A 15073-nucleotide genomic window follows, 5' to 3' on the forward strand; every position below is an offset into this window, starting at 1 on the left:
CGAAGGAGCAGCCGGCACACCAGGAAGCTGCAATCCCTCCCTGGACCCAGGGGCAGCCCCGCTGCGTATTTCAAGGGATTATTATCTTTTATCGCCCCATTCCTCTTCCTCTCCCAGCCAACTGCCTCTGTCATGCCAGGGCGGCTGCCTCTGACAGCGAGCGCTGGCCCAGTCCCTGGCAGGTCCCACTTGTAGCCCCTGGGTCACTCTGTCAGGTTGCACTGGAGCTTTTTGGAGCCCTGAGGGGAGACTGGCCCTCCGCACTGGTGAGGGGGGGGCTGCCTGGTCTGCAGGGGGTTGGGGGGTCCCTGCCAGTGGCCCCCCAACTCGGGGCAGGGGAGAGGCTGCTCTTTAATCCCGTCTCTCTGCTCCGCCATCCCGGCATCCCGCTGCCAACAGAGCTCCCCTTGTTTACCCAACTCGGAGGAATCGGTTTACAAGGCTCACAAATACCCTTTTCACCTTTCCCATCAGAAAACACCTCCCGAAACAATGAGGAAATTGGACGCCGCCACCTGATCGCTCCCAAGGAACCTGCGGGGCCGGGAGCCGGGGGCCAGGAGCTGGGGGCCAAGGGGGGTGGTGGTGGAGGGGGGGATGCCTGGCCCGGGGATGCTCCTCGGTGGCCAGCACGGCTCTGCGGGTGGGCAACCGCAGGTGCCACCCAAAAATCACCTCGAGGGGCTTTAAGTGGTGAAGCTGGTGATAACCAGAGTGGAGGCCAGCACTCCCCTCCCAGCACGCTCTGCCCAGCAGCGGCAAAAAATTTATTTTTTTTTAAACTTTAATGGGTGTAGTTAATCTTTCCCAGCACCTGCGACAGCAGGAGAAAGGATACTGAGATGTTATCTGCGAGCTGCTAACTGGTGGTAGTACTGATGCTAAATAAATAAAAGCTGGAGCCACTCATCCTCCTCTCAAGTGGTGGGAGAGGTAGAGGAGGGTGGTTTGGGGGGGAAGGTGTGTGCGTGGGGGGACCCCGCCGGGTGCTGTGGGAAGTTGGGGTCCTGGGTGCCTGCTCGTGGCCCTCCACAGCAGGGCTCCGTCACATACCGTGCAGGATTAGCCCCAAAAGTGCTGGGCCCTTGCCAGTGGGGCACTGGTGGTGGGTCTGCCCCCCTCCCATTGCAAGGGGCTTGCTGGGGTAGCTGGTGGCCAGGGATCTGCTTGTGTCCCAGGAACGGGGTTTTGGTTGTGCTGCCGCTCTGCTGGACCTGAACTTGAGTTGTCTGATAGAGTATGTGTCTGGGGCTGCGTCCCTGAGCGAGTTGTTGTGCAGGTGTCAGTCTTGGTTACAGCGTTAAGGTTGAGCTGAATTTTGATTTTTCTTTTTTTTTCCCCCTCCCTGCCTTGAAATGGGGAGATCAAGCTGTAACGTGTGGAGGATACAGCTGATCCCCCCCCTGAAATTACAGCCTGTGCTCTGAGGGCACAGTGAATTTCCCCATTAATTTAAAAAGAGTTCTGTTCATTCTTCCCTGTTCAGATAAATTTGAAGATGTGTCCTTGTAAAGACAAGTCAGGAGTGTAATTCTTTTTTGCCTTCAATGGCCCTTCTGAAGTAAAATTTCTTGTACCCAGAACTTGCTGTAATATCGCATACAGGCGACTTGCGACAATTTTTGGACGCTTTTTTCTCTGGTGTTCTTGTGATAAATGTTGCTTTTCACCTTCTATATTTTAAAGGAGAATTTCCTGGAGAACTGGCCTCTCACGTGATGGGAACCATTGTCAGTCTTCCCTAGGATGGCTGTCATAAGGCACTGCTGGCGACAAAGGAAAATTTTGGGGGGAAAAAAACCTCGATGTGTGGTTTAGAGCTCAAAGAGCAGCGAGAGGGGTTTTGAAGGTGTTTGCTTCAGGGGTTCATCCCCACCGCTTGTGCTGCCCGGCCTGTGGACTGGGAACAGCCCTGCTTTTAGAGAAGAGGGAAACGGAGGAGAAAAAATCAGGGAAATGGGAGGAAAAAAGGGTGAAAGGTGTGTGCGCAGGCAGGGATGCGTCTGGCAGGGAGCAGCGGTCGGAGGGAACACCCCAAAAGCCCCCCACGGTATGATGAAGGGCTGCCGGCTCTGTCTTGCTCGATGTTCACGTAGGAGATCTGGAAAATGTTCCTGGGCTAATTCCCAGGCAGAAGCTGCCTGCCTCTGAGGCTGAGACCGAGCGCTCGTAGAAGAAATCCGGCTTGTCGTTTTATCCTCAGACCAAATAAACCAAACGTAAGCCTTCTTTCTGAATTTTTCTGGGATGAAGCAGTGCTGGCAGGATGTGGCACTGGGATATTCTCAGCTGTTTTATGGCCTTTCCCCTGGTTAAAAATCAGCGTGACCTGATCCCAGCCGGCTGTGCCGTCAGAGCGGGCTGGTGTCCTGTGGACTGGTCGGTTTGCAGGTGTTAGCCAAGGCTTGGCCAAGGAGGTGTGATAGGTCCTGCCGGTATGGAGATGGGGGCTGGATAGGAGCCTTCTCCTCCCGCTCTGGCGTTGCGAGACATCTGCTTGACTTGTTTGTGGCTTCCTGTTTGGCATCTTCTGGGCAGGAGGGAGCTGTCAGGGGCTGGAGGAGGGAATTTGAGTCACTTGGGAGCCCTGTGCCAGAAAGCCTCTGACTCAGCCCAGCCGTGGAGAAATGAGTGTGGGATCCAGCTGCCTCTTGGGGTGGGAACCCGTGAACGAGCGTGCAAGTGTTCACTTGTGCTGCATGTCTGCGGGCTGGCGCAGGGCGGGGAGGCCGAGCCGGGGGAGGGAGGGGCAGGGGCTCCTTTGCATCTCCTGCTGCACAGCTCCTGGGATGGCGTCAGGGCTCCAGCCATGGGTGGGGGAGGCCTTTATCGCTCCCAAGGCTCTGGAAGCGGTGTGTTGGCCGCCGGCCAGCTGACCTACTTGGGAGCGTTTGGGCAAAGCGCTGCTCAACCTGCGGGGATTGAGCCGGCGGCACCGGGCAGCATCTCACCCGCCCGGGCTATTTAGGGGTTAAGTTTCCGACTCTCTCATGAGGCTGCTGGAAGAAGGGTCATTCATCGCTTTTACAAAATTGAATCGCTTCCCCTCCAGCTTGCACGGCAGAGGCACGGCCGCTGAACCACCTCTGCCGCTGAACCAGTGGTGCTGGGGTTGGTGTGATACCCCCCTGTCCCACGGCTGCAGTGCCTCTCAGGGTGCTGCTGGAGCTGGCATGGCCGAGGCCGTGCCACAGCCAGGCAGGGAGGATGGGGCAGATAACCCGTCCAAATTCAGCTCCCGCATTCGGAGCCATGTAGGTGACAGACGCCCTACCCCCTGAGCCTTGCCTCCTCTCCTGGGGCTGGGCGAGGGTGGGCGCTGGGACTGCCCCCTCTGACCCCGCGAGCTGATGTCTGTCTGTGTGTCTGTCTGTCTGGCCTGGCCGTGTCCCTCCTGCTGTTAGAGCTGGCACCCAGCACTGGAGCCCTTGCCAAGGGCATTGGGGTGTGCGTGGGCTCCGGCTCCGCCTGCCTCCTCCCAGCCCCGATCCGCCGGGGCTCCCGCAGCTGGAGGCCTGGAGCAGGTTTCAGCTTTCCATGGCTTCTTGCTAAGACTTGTACCAGAGCCACGGAGCAGGTTGGGCTTGTGTGTTTGATCTTCCTCCCACCGTGCCTGCAGCCGCTGGCTGCGGGGAGAAGGTGTCCTGTCCCCCCATCCTGCCGGGGTGGGATGGGGCAGGGCCCGGTCGTGTCCGAGAGCGGGAGGGGAAAGCACACGCTTCGGTTTTTGCTGTGCCCAAATTACACGAGGGAGTCACGGCAGAGATAACTTTGCAAGAACATCCATTCCCACCTTATCTTCCATCGAGAACGCGTTATGTTGCCTACATCAAAGTAGACGATCTGCTGCTTCCCTCCTCGTTGCCCTAATCCTCTAACTTCATGCTGAAAAGAAAAAAAATCAAGGGTATTGCTCCATAATAATGAAATCTGAATGCTAATTATCAGCATATTACCTTCCTTCCCTTCGCAATGCCCTGCCTTCCAGCCCCAAATAGCTTTCCTCCCTCTTTGCCTCCTCTCCATCCGGTCCTCCCACGCTCCTGGGCACGCTGTTGAGCCTGGCTTGGTAGAAGTTGTCCTGCAGGATGCTTCCCTCCCTCCCATTTAGGGACAGAAATACCTCGGGGAGCCGGGGCGTGGAAGGGATCCCTCCCCGCGCCCCATTGTCAGGATTTCTCCCCATGCCTAATTATCGCCTGTCCCTGCAGGAAGCTCCTTGCCTGGCCGTGGGGCAGAGCCAGGGTGTCTCCAGCCCGCTCGCTCCCCAGCCCTTTGCAGGAAGGCTCCATTTCCTCCAGGGGGGGCTGGGGAAGGGTCTGGGAAGGGTCTTGGGAAGGTGCTCGCCCCCGTCGCAGCAGCGGGGCTGGGGAGCGAGATGGAACCATGCCAGCCCCTGGTTTTGTTGGTGGGAGCTGACGCTGGCTCCTTGCACATGCAGCAGTGCTGAAGGAAGAGGAGAGCTTTGTTTTGGTGTCAAAAACCAGCTTGTGGAGGGAAAGCAGCAGAGTTGAAGCACAAACTAAACAGTGTGAAAGCGGGGCGCTGCGGGGGGTGGGACAGGCTGGCATGGCTGGCGCTTGAGCCTGTGGCTGACCTCTCGCCCTCCTTTCTTCCAGGTTCATGACTGGGAAGGGACTGGTCATCTACCCGGAGATTGGGGATAAACTGGACATTATCTGCCCCAAGGCGGAGCCGTCCAAGCCTTACGAGTACTACAAGCTGTACCTGGTGAAGAAGGACCAGGCAGATGCCTGCAGCACCGTCATGGATCCCAACGTGCTGGTGACGTGCAACCGGCCTGAGCAGGAGATCCGCTTCACCATCAAGTTTCAGGAGTTCAGCCCCAACTACATGGGCCTGGAGTTCAAGCGGCAGCAGGATTACTTCATCACATGTGAGTTGCCCTCCTCTTCCTCGCCGCCAGCCCCGGCTCGGGGGGGGCCGCGGAGGCCTGGAGAGTGTCGCCAGGCGCTTGTTCACGACTTGGCCAGCGCAAAGAGCTGACACGTACGGAAAATATTTCCTGCTGGATGGGAGAAGGGGGAGGAATGTGTCACCGGCCCATATCTGGCTGCTGTGCTGTGTCCCCTGCCCTGCCCACGGCCAGGAGCAGGAGCGTCCCCAAGCCAGGGTCAGCCCTGGCATGGAGGGGCAGCATGTCTGGAGCACCATCACGGCTGGAGATAATTTTTTGCTGCCATCTTTGCTGGAGGTGTTTCTTGTAGGGGTTTGCCTCGGGGCTGGTGAGCTGCTGGTGTGGCAGTTGGGGTTGGGAGGAACGGTGACCGAGGGAGGGGGTGCTCGTCCTCCTTCTTGGCTGCGGCCTCTGAGAGCAGCCCCGGCAGCGGGAAGCCTGAATGTGGTCTGAATTCTGCACATTGGCCCGTTCCTCTTGTTTCTTGGTATAACACAGAGGGGAGAGGGAAGGAGGGACGAGTTTTCTTGGAGCTTGTGGTCTGTGCGTGCAGGGGACTGTTGCACAGGGCTGTATTTTCCTGTGCCAGCCCTGGTGTGGATGAATCTTCTCCTCAACCTCACTATTTCCTCCTTGCTCAGCGCATCCCGGGTCAACCCACGGCGGAGCAGCTGGCAAAGGGCATGGTGGCCACACGGCTCATGCCGTGGGCTTGCGGCCTGGCGCAGAGGTCAGCCGAGGCGAGCGCCAAGCTGGGGGAGCTGGTGCTTTCCAGTCGGTCAATAATGTGTTTTTAGCCTCAAATCTTTGCCCTCGGAGGGAGTGGCGAGGGTTCTGCGGGCAGGAGATGCTCTGCCGTATTGCTGGGCCACAGCTTGGGTTGCCCTCCCTGGGGCTGGGGCTGCGGCTGCCTGTAGTTGTGCTGCAGAATAATTTGAGTAAAGGCAGGGCGCAGAAAGCAGCTGGGATGGGCTCCGGCAGGTCAGCCCTCCACCCAGCCTGGCTTCCTTTCATGGTAAAATTCACTTAGTGCTTCCTAACACGTGGCTGAGCGCGGAGGGGTGGTGAGGAAGGGGCTGACAGGGGTTTGTGTCACCTGCACCTCGCACTGCATGGCCGGAGGAGGGGGGATGGTGGCCAGGACCTGGTGCAACAACCCGCTCGGCCTGCTCGGCGCGGCGGAGAGTGCGGGCTGAGCCGGGCTGAGTCACCGCTTGGCACAGGCCAGTCTCTGCCCAGAGTTGCCATCGCTTGGTCACCCTCGCTGGCCCGATCTGGGGCCATCTGCCTGCAGTCACTGGCAGGGGGGTGACACAGGCAGCGGGGTCACCCGCTTTGCAGCCCTTGGGGGTGCAGGTGACGCTGGCTGCAAGCCCAGGCGCCCCGGGGATGGGCTGGCGATGCCAAAAGCCCCGGCACAGCTCCTCTGCGGGCTCCCATCTCCCTCACCCCGGGTAACCATGGCTGGCACCAGCCTGGTGGCTCTGGGACCCTGAAAGGTCACCCCTTCTGGTGTCCCTCGGCTGATGCCAGGCTTAATTCAGCAGCAAACTTTCCCTGCAGTGGGCAAAGAGGGGGGAGAGGGGCTAAATTTGCGGCCAGGAGTCTGCTTTTTGTGTGCTTGAAGCACTCGGTCAGCGGCTCCTCTGTGCTCAGGGGTCAAGTTCAAGCAGCAGTATAGTCATCATGTTAATGAGGGCTGAAAGTGGGGTCCTGCCTTGCACCGCTCTGCTATGTCCTGTAGGACCCTCGGGCTGCAAATAGCCCCCCAAAAGTTCCCCAGAACGAGCTCAGGAGCCTAACGAAGCACCGGGGTGGAGAAGCGTGGGGTCTCGCTCCCATTGCAACGCGGTCTGGCAGGCAGGTGCAGGCAGGGCAAGCAGAAGGCTTTTTTACCAGGCTCTGAATCGCCCAGATTTTAAAAGGAGCTGCTTTGCATTTCATACGAAAGCTCTTGCTCAAGTTCAATCCGCCGCCCGGCGCTTTCGGTGGTGTTTTCACAAGCAGCTGACAGTGCGCTGCCGAGTACGAACGCAGCTCCCGTTGGAGGTTTGGCTGAGGCTTTTAAACTCATCACATTTGTGCCCAACCTTCCTTTAGATCATTCTGCTACCAGCAATGGGAATCTTCTCCCCTATCTCGAAATTTTTTCTCTATTTGTAACACGATCCTGCTTTCATCCCAAGGCGAGGGGGATCTCCCCAGAGACTGCCATAAAAATCCTATTTATCCTTTTTATTCCCAGCAGCATCTCGGAGCCTGGATAGGGCTGGAATAGGCGTGTGGCGAGTGGGGTGCTCAGAGCATCCCTGTGGGGTCCCCCCCCGCCCTCCTCAGTGCTCTCTGCCCCCCTCCTCGCACTGTTTCTGACTTTAATTTCTCTTGACTCCTCTGCGCTTTGAAGCGAGCCCCCTCGGTGCTGGGAGCGAGCGGCCGCTGCCAGCTGAACTTTGGTCCCTGGGTGGGCCGAGGATGCTCCTGTGATCTGGCCGTACCCTCTGCCGAGCAGCCCCAGGAGCTCTTTCTGCCAAGAAATAAAATAGCCAAAAAAACAAAGTCAAAAGTCTCCCCAGCAGACCACCCACATGTTGTCTTTTTTTTTTTTTCCCTTTTTTTTTCCTCCTTCCCCTCCCTCTCCCCAAGCTTTGCCTTGACACACAAAAGGTTTTTTTTTCCCCTTCCTTTTCATTCGCTGGCAGCCCTAAGCCGGGGGAAGCGATGCTGAAGTGGAGGGGAGCGGGGCGGCAGCAGGACGTGTGCCGCTTGCCCCCCACCTTCCCCAGGCAGCTGGAAAACCTCCCCGCCGGAGCCTGATGGGAGCTTCCTGGGATCCCTCCCCATTCAGGTCTGCTCCCCCCTCCCTCGCCTTGGATATGCCAAGACTTATTTAGGGCCACTTTTATCACGGAGGGACATGGCCCCGGCCCTCAGCTTAGCAATGAAAAAGGCTTTTGAAAGCGAACGTAGCCTCTCCGCATCCTCGCCGGAGCCTTGCACCGAGCCCCTCTGCACCAGCCCCAGGATTTCATTAAAAGCATCTTTTCTCCCAGGGCTGGGCAGGGGAAGGTGATGCTGCTTCTGAAGCCTTTTCATAAAGAACAAGATGTGGCAGCTCCTGCCTGCAGGTCCAGGCTGGAGACAGAGGTTTGGTGGAGGATGTGGGGCTTCAGCAGGACATGGGGCACTGTCCCTGGAACACGGGGCCCTGAGAGAGCGGAGAATTGGGAATTTGGTAATTGGGTGTTTTGCTCCACGGCAGGATTTTAGATTCAGGGCAGCCTGTGGTTTCTTCTGTCCTTGGTCTCCTGCGGCTGCCTCCCTGCCTGCCTTTGGTGTCTGGGTGGGAGTCTCCTGTCCCCAGCGTCCCGTCCCCTCCCTGCGGAACCACTGCACGCTGCGGGAAGCCCGTGGCGGTGGCTCTCCCGGGCGGTTCGTCCTGCTGTGCTGCGTGGGAGGTAGGAAGGTGAGGTCCAACAGGAATGAATTCTTGCTTTTTGCCCTCAAAAGAAAGCCTTTTCAGGGGTTCCTGAGCCAAGCACAAAGCTGTGGTCGGGCTGCGGAAAGGTCGATGGGGACGCTGGGGTAGCTTGTACTCACGGAGCTGTGTGCAGATGCAAGTGCTGCAGCCGTTCCCTGGGCCAGCACCGAGGTTTGGATCCCTCACACTGTCCTCACCGAGGTAGAAGGTGCTTCTGGCTCATTAGCAGGCATGCAGTTACTCCTCCCTTCATCCCTGCTGAGCTGGTAGAGAAGCTGGTTGCTTGTGAATGGCTGAAATGGGAGGGAAGAATGTGTCCGAGTGCTTAAAAATAATCCATCCGATGGCTTTTTGGGCTAGCAGGAGCAGGAGGCTCTGTGAGGAGGAAAACTGAAGACTGTTCTGGAATGGTGCTGTCCTAGAGGTGGGGTGGGGGCTCCTGCTTCGTGCCTGCAAGTCTTGGAGCCTGCCTGTACAAACATTTCTCCTCGGCCTTGGTTTTTACCAATTTCTGATGATTTTCTCTGCTTTCTTGGCTGTCTGCGTCCCACCCAAGTAGCCTTCTCCCCCCTCCCTGGTGCCTGCACTCCTGGGCTGCTTGTGGGCAGCTCCAGCTCCACCACGGCTTAGCCAGCCACGCAGGTTCGGCTCTTTCCACCTCCCCTCCTAATTCACTCCAGCTCTTAATTGCGTTTGCTGCTACTCTTTGAACTTGCTCCAGTTTTACTATCTCTGGTAATGAGGTGCCTAGATAGAGATGCATTAATCCCCGTGTCCTGGCAGCGGGGCGGTGTGAGGAGGAGCTGCCGCCGTGCAGGAGCTCTGGATGCGGCCCAGCGGTGCTGGTGCCACCCTGGGCTGGCAGGGACCCGCCTCAGGTGACGTTTTCCTCAGCCTCGCAGTCGTTTCATCCTTGGACATGGTGGTGGTGGTCCCTGCAGCCCTTCCTGTGTTGGATGGGGTGCAGGAGAGCGAAGACCCTCCCAGGCAAAGCCCCGCTTCTCTCCAGGCAGCTCTTTGCAGGTGGGATGGGCAGCCCTGAGGTGTTTCTCAAGGCAGGATTTCTTGCCTGTCCCTCTGCCAAGTCCCTGGGCACGGCCACAGTGTCCCACCTCTCCCGTGAGCCTCTCTAAGGCAAAGAGACCTCTCTTGATGAAAATGCTGAAGTAAAAGCGAGGCCCCGGTGGATGTTTGCCCCATAAATCTAATACATACGCTGTTTATTGTTAGTCTTTAAGCCCTTCAATCCATTTTTGATGTAATAATGTTCGTAATCCAATCTAACGCTTTTTGGCAGCAGGATTCAGCGAGACCAGATATATTACCCTGAGTCTTTCTTTAAAACCCTTGTCTTGCATTTCTGTTTTTAGATGCAATTAGACTTAACCTGGCAAGAATTATTTGTTGTAAACCATTGCTGCCTCTATGACGTGGGCTTCGTCCCTGGGCCTTTCTACATCAGCATTTTTCTATAGCTTGCGCTTCAGAGTGGAGAAGGGGGTCACCTATATACTGCCAACTGCCAGAATCCTCCTCCTTTGTTTTTTTTGGGACACGTTGTCGCGCTTGCTTTTCTGCCTGTACTCCTCCAGCTTCCGAAATAGCTGCTGTTGGTTTGGGAAGCCTTTAGCCCATGCCAGCATGTGTGAGAGTGTCTGCAGAGCCGCCTGAGCTCCTTTCTGCAGCCTTTGGTATTTAATAATTTCCTCCCCGGTTCCTTCTGCTCTGGCAAGTGCCACGCTGGCTGCCCGTCTCTGATGGGTGCTGGGGGGGGGGCGGGGAGTGGGCCAGGCACAGCCCCCCGGGCGGTTTGTCAGCCCGCCAGCTTTTTGCTGGCTTTCTTTGCTGATTGCATTTAAATGTGGCCACTTTCATGTGCTCCTCATCTTCCGTCCCACAACTTGTTTGGTGAAGATGAGTTGAAAGCAAAAGTGCCGTTTGATGCCGTGATGAGAGCTATGAACTTGTGCTGATAAAAACCCAATTAACCGGCTTCCTCATTCTTCACCCAAATGGGCCGACGCTGTCCTCGTCCCACCGGCTTGCGACATCCCTGTGGCGACGCGGAAAGCCTGGGTGAAGCAAAGCCAGCGTGATGGCATCACCATCTGGTTTGGGGGACTGGCTTTCCTCCTCCGTCCCCATCGTGCTGGGAGCTGGTGGCAGAGGGTGGAGGAGACCCTCTCCCCACGGGAGATGCTGCGTGGGAGCTGGCGGCCTCGCGCCAGAGACAAACAGGTCTCTAACAGTGTCCCACTCCCAACTTCAAAGCCCGGGCGCTGGACGTGTCAAACTCAAATAATGGCCTTTAGACAACACGCGGTTCCTTGTCTTGGAGGCTTGTCTGAAGACCGTGACCACAGTAAATGCGATTTTGTTGAGCCCTGTCCCTTAAGCCTCTGCCTCTTTTCTCTTCTCCTCCTCCCTCCTGACCTTTTCGGCTCAGCACTGTCCCCGGACAGCCCCTGGCAGCTGATCTCATAGCTCGGCCTTTCACGGCCCTAATAGGGATGAAAAGCCCTATCAGAAAGGGCCAGTGTCCTGCACCCGGCCAGGAGGTAAATACCCAGCGCTTTGATCTGCTCCTGGGTTGGGCAGAGGGGGGCCCTGCCTGCAACTGGGGTGCCGGGACCACTTAACTCTCTGCCTGCTGGGCAGCCTGGCCCCTACCTGCACCCGGCAGGCAGCTGCCTGCAGCTCTTGCACGGCCAAGGGCTCTCCCCGCCACGGGGAGCCGGGCACCGGGTTATGTCTGCCTGGGGAGTTGGGCTGCCTGCATCCCAGGACGCTTTTCCCCAGGAGAAGCAATTTCCAAGAGCATTTCTTTAATGCTGACCTGACCCGTTAGTAGAAAATAAACGAGGTTTAACTCCTCAGTGCTTCTGAAAACCGAGGTGGCGTCCAGAGGTGACATCCTGAGGTGATGTGCAGCCTGGGCAATCCTGCCCTGCACCCCTCCATGCTGCTGGGGGGCTGCTGACCTGCCTGCATCCCCCAAAAGCTGCTCCCTCTGCAGCTGCAGCAGCGGGCCAATGCCGCAGGCATTTTGCGGTGCACGTCGTGGCCGTGCCTCTGACCCCCCTCCTCTTCCTCCCCTCCCAGCCCTGGCTCCCCACCCCCGGGGCCAGGACCCCGGGGAATCCTCTGGAGCTGCAGGTGCACAATGGACCCCGCTCCTCAGTGATGGTCATCTCCGAGGGCTTCCTCTGTAACACCGGGAGGGCTTAAAACTTCGTGCCTTTTGGACTAAACCTCCAGTAAGAGGCTTGAAAGGCAAAAGAAGCCTTCAGCTTGAGGAAGACTTGAAAAAAAAATCCCAGCATACAGGAGCGGCTGGAGAGGGAGTGCAGCAGATACGTGCAGGCACCTACTTCCTTGGCGTATTTTTTTAAATAACCACTTCTTCATCGAGACCCTTTCCATGGGCTTTTCCCCTGGGATCTCCTCCTGCTCCTGCACCTATGGTGCTTTCTTGCTGCCAGGGTGCCGGAAAGAGGTTTGCAGGCACCAGCGCCGCTCTGACCTGGTGTGAAAAGCTTCAGTTTCAAGCTGGGATTGCTTGGGCGATCACCCGGGGTGACCGTGGGTGCTGGGGTGGGTGCTGGCTGTCAGGCCAGGAGCAGGCTGGGGGTTTCAAGAAGCAATGCCATGCTTGGACCAGGAGACCTGCTAGAGCGCGAGCAGATTTCGTATTAATGAATTGTGACGTGCAGCCCTTTTCCATCTCTTTAATTTCTTATGACCTGTGTTTTTGGACGCCTCTCACCCAGGCTGGCTGTGCTGGGGAGGGCTGCCCAGGTTGTGTGCGGCACCTTTAAAAGCTTGCCTTTCTGGGGAGAATTGGTTTTACTCGCCATTTGAAGTTTCTTTGCCCTAGGAATGATGATTTTTCTGCTGCTGCTGTGTAATGACTCTGCTCTTTGATCCCGCCTGGCAGCGCAGCGCAGGTGTTAACGCAGCTACTTGAGAGCCGGCCGCGGTGGGCTGGCAGGTGGCAGCAGGGTCACCCCTCTGCAATGGGGGTCAGCCCTCACTTGAGGGGCAGAGAGGCTCTTTCCTTCATCTTTCATTCAGCGAGGGGGCAAATCCTCGTCTGGAGTCCAGATCCTATAACTCGGGGTGTTGCTGGAGGCCGTTGTGTCCACGTGTGGGTGTCGTGGAGCTGAGGGCTGGGACCCCCTCCCGGGTTCCTGCTGGGACCTCTCCCAGGCAGATTGAACTTCCAGCAGTTTTCCACATTAATCAGCCTCTCTGCTCCCCAATAACTTTGATTTTCCTCTGCGCTGTCTCCAGCCCAGCACCCGGGCAGCGGGGATGTAGCCGAAGCTCCGCCGGTCGCCGCGGCCTCATCAGGCAGCGCCGGCTCCGTGTCCCGTTTGCCGTGTTGGCATCGGCCTCACCGGCGGCGGGGTGGCACCATCCCCCTCTCCATCCCCTTCACAGCAGATTTCTCGGTCAGAGTCCCAGATGTTTTGCTACCTAACTGAAGAGATTTACACCCTGTTAAAACGCAATAAGTGCTTTCCTCCTCTCCTGCTCCCAGCGGGGCCCACAAATGACTCTGGCAGAGCATCAGGTGGAGAATTACATGGCACTTTTTTCCCTGACCTGTAACCAGCTGCATGGGGCTACTGCAGAGACTGTGCAAATAACCTTTCTCTTTTTCTGGAAGGGGGTGGATGGCCTTGAAGACAAAGGCTTTATTTAGTGCCCCAGTTGCCCCGAGCCGCACGAGAAGTGGGGCTGCGTGAGCTCCCCGGCGCAGGACAGGGACGCAGGGACCTTGCAAGGTTTTTCTGTGTGGACATCTCGGCGGTGTTGGGGCAAAAGGGCTTGTGGGAGAGTAAGCAAGCAGCGGTCTTGCGACCAAAAAGTGCTTCCCGGCCTTGGTGAGATTACCTGAAATGTAGCTGTGACTCTTAAATTATGATGCTAATTAGGATTGGTTATAATTTTTCCATCGGAAAGCTGTTTTAATGGGAAATTAGGTTTTCACTTAAGCGTTACTTGTGTTAAAGTATCGTTTTCCATGTGGTGCCTCAGTGTTTGCCTGGTGTTCTGCCCTCGCCCCAGGAAAGGGCCCTGCCCAGTCCCAGGCTGGCGTTTAGGGCCAGCAGCACATGAGGATGAGTGTGGGTGCATGGTGTCCTCCCTTCTTCCCCCCCTTAACCCGACTGGCACTGCCAGGCCTGCGCTTTGCGAACGTAGCTGCTGCTCTTTAGAAGGGATGGGGCTAATTTAACATTTTTATTATCCTGGGGAGGGACTGACCCTGGCCAGGAGGAGGTGAACTCCATCCCAGCCAGACCCAGTGCTATCGTTTTCATTCCTGTTTCCAGAAGCATGTTGGAACCTGGTGATTTTCAGGCGTTTGCTGGAGCAAGAAGTGCGGGCTGGGATGGCCAGGTTGCCCAGGGCATGGTGGCCAGCAGCCCGTCCTCTGCTTGCCAGGTGTGTGGCGAGGATGGAACTGAAGCCCCAGGTTCGGGCTCTCCCTCCATCAGGGAAAATTTGTAGGATTTTGCAACAACGCAAAATAATTACTATAGCCAATTCAGCCCGAATCAGCACCATTAGGTTGTTGCCTCATGCCTTGCTTGGAGACCCACCAGGGCTTGGCTGTAGCTGCTTGCTCTCCACTGATGGAAGGACTTGGTCCGAGGTTGCGGCAGGGAGGCCGGTGCAGGGAGAGTTATGTATTTTTATATATAAAATCCATTTAGCCAGGCAATTCCAGGGCTGGGTGCATGGTGCTGGTGGGCATTAGCATCCCCATCCCCTCCAGCCACACCCCAGCGCTTCCCAGGAAGATGTAGCACGTCAGAGAGCTGAAATCCCTGACCAGTACCACAGCCACAAATGGAACCTTTGTGTCGGCCGGCAACTGGGCAGATGGGCCGGTGCAACTGTGCCCGTGGGAGCTGGGTAGGGACCATGCTGCTCCGGGGGGGTCGAGGCCCCACCATGAGCTGGAGGGAGCGGTGGAGGCAAACTGTGAGCCCAGACCTCGCTCTGCACATGAAGTGGTGGCGGTGCAAGGCTTTGGGGCTACGCTGGAGGAGGAGCAGCACGGCCATGAACCTTGGCACGCCGTGGCCCAGTGCGCGATGGTGTGGCAGTCCTCGGTTCAGTGGGTATAACCAGCCGGGACCCCTCTTCGTCCCCCGTGGAGGCAGAGGGGAGGACACAAGCTGCGTGTCCCTTCGGGGGGTTCCCCTGACCCCGGGAGATGCTGTGCTGCAGGCAAAGGGAACCTGGAACTGATTGCTGGGACGTGAGGAGGGTTCCTCATTCCGGACTTCAAAACCCCATTCCGGCAGTGCTGGGACAGGCTGTTTTCTAGAAAACACCTGCATTTTTCTGAGCTGTTTGTGGGACCCTGAGACAGTAAACCCCGAGGAGGATGCAGATAATGAACAAGGAGGGTGAAACTCAGGTTTGGGTCTTGGGGCACTTTGGAAGCTGGCAGGGCAGAGCAGGAAGGTTGTGGTGGTTACCCCCAGTTCCAAGTATCTCTGCGTGTTGCCCACCCCATGGCAACAGCCGTCGCCATGCAGGGAGCAGCTTTTTCCTGCCGGAAGGGGTTTTTTTGGGGTAACGGGGAGTAGGTGATGGTGGTAGCAGGCTGGGGATCCCTGCCCATTCTGGTCGTCTCGTGGTGCCCACAGGGGATGGCG

General features: G+C 57.4%; 1 protein-coding gene across 1 annotated transcript in view; it reads left to right on the forward strand.

Annotated features, from left to right (window-relative positions):
- The window catches only part of EFNB1 (ephrin B1), a 52892-nt gene that overhangs the window by 25858 nt on the left and 11961 nt on the right, over positions 1 to 15073 (forward strand). Inside the window, exon 2 of the mRNA XM_074834884.1 lies at positions 4620 to 4897. Coding sequence (XP_074690985.1) covers positions 4620 to 4897 — 278 coding nt within the window. The remainder of the gene's footprint in view (positions 1 to 4619; positions 4898 to 15073) is intronic.

The sequence above is a fragment of the Strix aluco genome, chromosome 10 (genome assembly GCF_031877795.1).
Source record: "Strix aluco isolate bStrAlu1 chromosome 10, bStrAlu1.hap1, whole genome shotgun sequence".
NCBI classification, from domain to species: Eukaryota; Metazoa; Chordata; class Aves; order Strigiformes; family Strigidae; genus Strix; species Strix aluco.